At 37.6% G+C, this 8,156-nt stretch overlaps 1 protein-coding gene across 1 annotated transcript in view; it reads left to right on the forward strand.

Annotated features, from left to right (window-relative positions):
* LOC134749361 (guanine nucleotide exchange factor subunit Rich) overlaps positions 1-7,563 on the forward strand; it is a 47,178-nt gene extending 39,615 nt beyond the window's left edge. Inside the window, exons 26-29 of the mRNA XM_063684280.1 lie at positions 615-732; positions 1,089-1,232; positions 1,611-1,799; positions 2,793-7,563. Coding sequence (XP_063540350.1) covers positions 615-732; positions 1,089-1,232; positions 1,611-1,799; positions 2,793-3,120 — 779 coding nt within the window. The 3' untranslated portion in view covers positions 3,121-7,563. The remainder of the gene's footprint in view (positions 1-614; positions 733-1,088; positions 1,233-1,610; positions 1,800-2,792) is intronic.
* The last annotated feature ends 593 nt before the right edge of the window (positions 7,564-8,156 follow it).

The raw sequence follows: 8,156 nt of genomic DNA on the forward strand, positions 1-8,156 counted from the left end.
ATTGCAGGAAGCTGGAGTATAAATGCAGTGTAAAGGCAGTATTGTCATGAGTTAGTATTGTATATTTGGTAGGTAAATTCAAATTCTGACACTCCCACCCCGGATCAGGTTGAACCGCTTCAACTCTTTTTACCAGACCGAAAACAGTTCAAGTATTCCAGTGTAGTAAATCCAGTCTGGTCGGGGAAGGGTCCCGGATTTTCCTAGACTACGTTACTACCACGCAGCCCGACGCAGCTTCAAGATAATAGAACTTAAGTCGGGTAAAAAATAAATCTGATCCCGTCAATTATACGCTCAATAACTTGGCTGATATAACCAACGGAGACGCCTTGTCTGTAATTTGCTGTACAATAAAGTCTGCCAATTTTTGCGGGGGAGGGGAACGTCAAATGTATACGTAAACGTCAGTCCATACATTGTGTATGACTATTGGCCGACTATTTTCGACAGAGGGGAACGCCTTATAATTACTACTCCGTTTGGTTATATCCTCTAAGGTCAATAAAGACATGAATCATCATTTATCAGTTAACAGACGCCCACTGCTGGATGAGTCTTCTTATTTTATAACACTTTCAATGTTCTGCTGTCAACGTCAGTTCTTTCTGCAGGTTCATACACGCCATCTGCAGACTCGGACAGTCTATGTGGCGACAGCGGCTACATGAGTTTACCAATGCACGCGGCTCTGCCCGCCGGCGGGGTGCCTGTCAGCCCCGGCCCTGTGAGGTCAGTGCTTTAATTTTAATGTTAACTTTATTCTTAAAAAAAATTACGTAATGTAGATTTGGAGTCTCGATTTCTATTTTTAATCCGCTGCACACTCCGGTCTCAGTGCTTGAAAATGGACACCTATCAACATTACATAATGTTACAGATGTAGTGCATAATTATTTTCCATCGTATTTTCACGGAATTTCGTTGTTTCGCTATTTCAGTCAGTCTCGGTACAAAAAGTACTGAGTTTGACTGAAGTAGCATGACAAATGCGAACGTTTCCGAGAAAATACGATGGAAAACAATTATGCGCTACATCTGTACTATGGTCTCACGAAAGTTTAATTTGGAAGTTGATGTGTTTGCAGTTCCGCGGGAGAAGGCAGCGTGGCGGAGGGAGGCGCAGTCTCATGGGGAGAGCACGGCGAGGAGCGGCGCTACGCCGCGCTCATGGAGCGGCTGCACCACAGCCAGGTCGAGCAAGGGAGTCACACGGCGCATGTGCAACTGAGGTAGCGCCTATGACGCATAGATGATGATGGGTATCGAGAGACCCGTTCTGGAGCAGCACTCCACCGCTGTTGGGTCGTCGTTTCTTTCGTCTATTTGGGGACGACTGGGGACGAATAGTATTGTTCACTAAATCGTTGCATAATAATTATTACAATTGTCTAACAGTGTAAAAAAAATACAACGATTCAGTTGCAAGTGTTAAAAAATACCCAACGTTATAAAATTACAAAGTATGCCGCTATAATTTGATCAATGAAGCCCTAATTCAACGATTAAAGTAGACGAGTAGAAAATATTTCCAAAAGGAGACGAAGGCCCGATATCGCCAGTGTTTTTTTTTTTCACTAACAATTCCCGACTAACGTCACCTATTCCAGATACTTCCTCCAACTGATGACCGAAGCGAGCTGCGTAGAATGGGCGCTAGTAATAGCCGTAGCGCTCCGCGACGCGCTCGCGGTGCTGCGGACGTGCAACGCGGCGCGGACACCGGACGTCAACATAGCGGCCGTCAAGCGGCTCAAGACCGCGCTGCAGCACATATACGCGTGGAGCGACAACGAGTGGTGAGTGCCGCTGCCGCTGCCGAGAATGATCGAATATTCCAGACCTTTCCCTTTAACTGACTGCCCTCATCTATTCCAGTGCTATTCCAGTCCAGTGATCGAATCCAGCGCTGGAATGCTCGAGAATAATGCGAACCGTCACTGAAATATATTACATTCCAGTCCAGGAGCTGAAACGATAGTCTACTTTTAATTCCTGCTCGCCCAATCCAGCGCCACTGGAATAATGTAGACCGTCAATCCAGTGCTGGATAAACGTTAAATAGGGAAAACGTATTGAAGTTGGAGACATTACTTTTCCATTTTGACATTGAGTACGTTTCAAAAGTGGTCAGTTAATCTGATTTAGAATGTCTGCCAAGTTAAACCAGTTTGACGGCACTGGCTTCCCTCGAATGCGGCTGACCCATGGGTCGCGCTCACCGCAAAGGTTTTCGGGGTAATATAGTCCGAAGACATTGTGTTGAAGTTGTCACAGTCTCCATAAATTCACTGGATGATGAAAATGATTGGAATTAATGTGAACGATTCGATCCATTTTAGTGCTGGATCCGATCACTGGACTGGAATGCTACTGGAATAGATCTGATCGGTACATAATGTAAACAATTCGATCCAGTTCAGTGCTGGATTCGATCACTGGATTGGAATGTTACTGGAATAGATGTGAACGGGGCATAAAGTGAACTATGTGGAGTGGGCGCTAGTAATATCGGTAGCGCTACGAGACGCGCCCGTAGTACTGAGAATATACAACACAGCGTACACTAACTACATATAGCGTATCATTGTCTGGGGAAATAGTTACTTTTCTAAGGATTTATTGTGTGTTCAGCGCCTTAGATCTATAGAATACACACAAACGTATTATAGCTAAGAGTCAGACTGCAGTTATTTGGTTCACCCAGGCCTCGCAGGGACATTAATCTATCAAATATAAAAAGAAAGTCAATCATTCGAAACATAATCCAACCAGATTTCTCTGATTTACAGCCTGGGCTACAAACCGTTTATGGTAGCGATCAGCAACCAGATCCCCTTCCTGACCTCCATCATCAACACCCGAGAACGCCGCATGTCCATGGTCAAGACCCGCGTTCGGACCGCCAGCACCGGCTCGCTACAAGAACAGAAACCCAAGCCCCCTCCTGAGCCGAAACCTCTACAAAAAGCCCAGGAAATCAAACAAAGTGTAAGAAAGGAATCTCCCAGTTCGCGGGTATCTGTCCCAGATGTGGTGGCTAGTGTGAGGGCTAATGTAACCGTGCCTACTCCGCCGCCGCCGCCTGAGGAACCGCCTTCAAATTGCGTGCTCATGTAAACGCGGTAATGTGAGTGAACGTTTTGATATGCAACTTTGACTAATGGTAAATTGTTACGGGAGTGAGCGAAAATGAGTTCCAAAGTCTGCTGAACCGACGTATGTGGCACTCGTTGAAAAACAGTGTTGCAACAGAAAGAAAACAACGAGTATATGCCGAAGTAGTTGATACGCAGTTCGACCTTATTAGGGAAAGTTATGGTCGAGGTTTGCTTTCATCGTTTCGTCAGTGGTCAGGCTCGGTTGTTCATTTCGCTCATATTGATTGAATAATACCCAAAGTAAACACATTATACGTGGCGCTAACATAATATTTGGTACGTTCAGATATTCGTTAGCACTTTGTTCGCTGCGATAAAACTGAGACGACTAGTCTGCTGTCTAGTTTATTTGTGTCATAGCATAGAGTATATTTCAGACCGATCACATTTTACAACGTAAAATTTCTATATTTGACTTGTCTACTGGAAAATGATGTTAGCACCATTTATAATGTATTTGTGATAAGTTCCCTTGGTGATGTGAGATTGTCTGTGTTATTTATAAAATATAGTAGTTGAATTGTGAAATAGTTGAATTTTTACGACGGTTTTATACCATTGCCAAATTGTATGTAACTCTTGAAAGAGGTCTTGAAAGTAATTTGATACATCGGGGCATGTTCGGATACGTATATTGTTATTACAAAATGTTAAAATAAAATGTGAGTACTCTCAATTGTCAATATTTGAACTCTAGGTGGTGAAGGAAACAGCCATGTTTACTCATTTCTATTTACTACTTACTTGAATCCTCACTTAAAACACAAGTTTGCGGTACGTTTTAAAGTATTATTTGGCACAGTCTTATCCGAAACACCTGTTTTATTGATCTATTGTTCCATATTCTTGTAATATTTTGTTTAAAAGCATAGCAATTAATTGGTACGTAAGTTCCCTAACATAAGTATCCACTTTTCTATAAAATTAGTATGGCGACGTGGATACCTAAGTTGGGGCACCGGCCGTACATCGTCTATAAAGAGTAAAAAATATTATAGGTGGTGAATACGCGATATAGGCGATTAAAAGTGTACATGCGTTAGTTCCAGGAATAATCTTGTACATCTTAGTGCAGGGGTCGGCAAGCCTTCGGCGGTCCTTTTGGACCTGCAATTGCGTCTTTTCGGGACAACCAAACAATTAACACTTAGAGAACTTAGTACGTAGACCATTTAAAACAACTTTTGTTGTTTGGCATTCCTAAAGCTGTGGTTGGCTTTTCTATTCAAAAGTTTGCCAACCCCTGGGTAAGTGCATTGACACTAGACGGTTAAAATACTAATAAGGTAAGCTCATTAAATAACTAAGGTCCATCAGGCCAATGCGGAATAATCCTGTCAAATCATTTGACATGATTTTATTGTTTTACCTGTAATGTACACGTTGAAAGAGTTTCATATAATTTCATATGAATTATTCTATGTACATATAATTTAATTAATAATAACAATTATTTTGTCCATTTGGTGCTGTATTGTCACATATTATTCAATATCTCAATACACTTTAATTTAATTAATTAATTTATTACTAGTCTCGTAATAATGATTATTATTCAATATATTTATTCATATCATTTAATACAATTCAATAAATCGAAATTAATAGTGTTAAGTAGGTACTTAAATTACGATTAGGAAAATAATAAAAAATAACATTGAATTTAATCGGTCTTCCGTCTCGATAATGAATACTGAATGAAATTCAATAAATTTTGATTGCCTTCAAATATTACATAATGACATTTTCAACTATGTAAAGGCGCATTCAGATCTGCTGAAAGCGAAGCTTGCACGCGGTTCGCGAACCGCTCACGAACTGCACACGCGTTGCACGTTATATTACAATATGATAAGCAAGCAAACAATCCGCTATGTTTTCGAATATCGTTCACGAATTAGCATCGCGTTTACCAGATCTGGTGGCACCATAAGAAAATTACTGAGTTCAAATCTTAATTACAAATATTATCTTACGATATGTATCCAGCGGCGGTATCATGGTCATGTTTTTATCACCTGCCACGTCATGCGTCACTTTCGCACTTACGTACTTTTTAGAACGGGACAGGCATGGTGACAGGTGATAAAGAGGCGACCATCTTAGCCCCTACAGTCTTAAATTGATTTTTGTTATTGATTTCATAATAGACTAACCTTTATGCAAAATTTGATATCAAATAGAAATAATATAGCATTAGTAGTACATTTCCATGTTAAATTAATCATTATATAGATAAGTTGCTCATTAGTTTTCATCGACAGTTATTTACTTACTGATATTTGCTGTTGCTCAATGGAATATAAAAAAATCTCATCAAATGTTTATTTTAGTTTAAGACGAATATTTATTTTAACGTCCCACCATCTTGGTGCCACTATCTTTAATAGGCTTTTAAAATATTGAGTTAATAATATTGCAGTACAAATTACTTGTTTTGATTTACCTGTATTAAAAAGGACTAAGGAGAAAGCTTGCGACGAATATGAACTTATATATTTAGATCAGTACGGTCTCACTCACTATTATTACCGCCGCGGACACTCGTGCCTGAGGAAGGATTCCCAAAGAATCCGAAACATGTCGCAAAAAGCGACTAAAAATAATAGTGAGTGAAACCGTACTGATCTAAATATTTTTTTAAATATGTCTCACGATAGTTTAAGTACGATGAACTTATATAATCATTCTAATGTATTGTTCAATTGTCAACCTTATCCTAAGTAAGGTTGGCATTTCGATGTGTAGTAAAATACGTGCAGCTATTGAAACTACTTTTGTAGTAACAGTATTGTGAAGGCAAGCTTTCTTCTATTTCGATGAGTGGCAAAACTTGGGAAGCGCTATTATTATAGTATCAATAAACGTGGTATAAATATCGGCTCAAGTTTTACCTTTTTTGTTAGCGGTTTAAATAGCGGTGTAAAGCCCTTTTTCACTTGGATAACCGGCATTACTTATTGCTTCTTAGTTATGCCATTGAGACGCATTACTTTTAACTTATAAAGATAATTTTTATTATTTTTAAATGTAATCATAATGATCATTACTAAATATAATCATGTTTCCTTAGGTAGTACCGAAATTGAAGTCATTTATTTGTTCAAAATTCTATTATTATTTAGTCATAAATGATAATTCATTATTTATTTATTTTATTAATGTGTTTAGGTGTAGAAAATTCGATAACATTCCTTTTTTTGGTAGTGACATAGAAATACATGTCAAGTCAATTATATAATTATGGTGGCGACACACTCTGCTCTATTTGCCGAAATGTTGCAATCCTTTCCCTATTTCGAAAATATATTTACGCAGTTAATTCGCGCAGATGCCAAAGCGAAGTGCGTTGCGGGCAGTAAATGTAATTCAATGATTTTACTAGGCAATACACAAGATTTAAGTTGCTATTAACCTTAAGATGGGTTATACACGATACAGGAATATTCCAACAGATTGTCGCTTACAAAACGTTACTCTTTTCAAAAGCAGAATTGGTTTTACATTTTTTTTTTCATATACGCTGTGAAGTAAATATGAACATACCGAAATAGTACCGAAAAACTGCTTTCTGACGTTTTGATAACAAAAAAGTATTAAAAGTGACATCTAGTGGAATCTGCTCTATTTAGAAAGCTACAAGTTGCAAATGTAACGGCTTGATTTTACAACAGGCGCTAAACCGATGATAGGAGATCTTTTGACCAATGTTGTAGAATTGTAACTTGTAGATTTATAAAATAGGACTAGGACCTAGGACCCTGCTCTGCTGGTCTGGTCATACATTAATTTTTTTTTTACAAGGTATTATATTAATTAAGTATTTTTTTGTGTACAAATTTTTATGTTACAAATTCACTGAATAGAACTACATGTTTGATGTTTTGAGCATTACTTCTTGTGACGACATATATAAAGCTAATATTTCACTAATATGCCATCCCCTACTACTAACATTTGTCAATTTCTATTGTAAGTGAAAATTTAGTTCAAAATTTGATTAATGACGCGCTTTTCTTATGATGAAACATATTTTATGAATGAATCGTCCACTATACATTTCATTATTGCATGAATATTTGTAAAATAACAAGAATCATGGAAATAAGTAGATTCCAAAATTTAACAATTTAAAAGTGTATTTCAATTTCAACTATGGACATTGTCATAAAGTAGAGCAAAATTTCGCCGTTCTAGAAAGTAATAGTTTACTTAATTTTTAAAATCCTTTCCATGATTTCTTGATATTCAAAAGCAATAGTGATCCATTTGCTTGTAGATGTAGGATGTAACAAAGTTATGCAATAGAATTTTATATGTGGTGTTTTGTAAGTAATCATTATTTTTTGTATATATTTCGCACTTATTAGACGTACAAGGAATAAATCTACATTTATCCTATGTAGTTGCAGTTTTATTTAAATACCCCATAATCTGGATCCTGGGATATGCATAATCAATAAATTTAATAAATAATATCAAAAAGAATTTTAAAATTTTAAACGGCTGCAAATCAGTTGGTCCTTAAATCAACTGATTTGCAGCCGTTTTTATAATGAAAACTTTATAAGCATAATCCAGCAAACTATCTATTCCAAAGAGTAGTATAATATATAGGAGAATATATTCTCTTTAATAATATGCTGGATTATGCTTATAAAGTTTACATTATAAAAAAGGGCTACAAATCAAAGGTAACATCCAGGCCATAAATGATTAAAAAAAAAAACAGGTAACATTTAATCATGAATTATTGCACACGGTGCAAGTAGCTAGAATCAGCTAAGGCGAGGGATGCACGCATGTAATGTAACTCATACTGTAAGTTGAGACATTTGTGCAGGTTAAATCATCACGTGGACAAAATAATGTAGAAGCTAGCTGGTCTAATGGCTGGGGCATACTGTGCCAGAGCTAGCTTATAACCACGTGGTTAGCGTAACCGGAGCAAGTAAAGCCGCTACATAATACACATAATTCGCGCATGTATCTCGC

The sequence above is a fragment of the Cydia strobilella genome, chromosome 18 (genome assembly GCF_947568885.1).
Source record: "Cydia strobilella chromosome 18, ilCydStro3.1, whole genome shotgun sequence".
Classification (NCBI taxonomy): domain Eukaryota; kingdom Metazoa; phylum Arthropoda; class Insecta; order Lepidoptera; family Tortricidae; genus Cydia; species Cydia strobilella.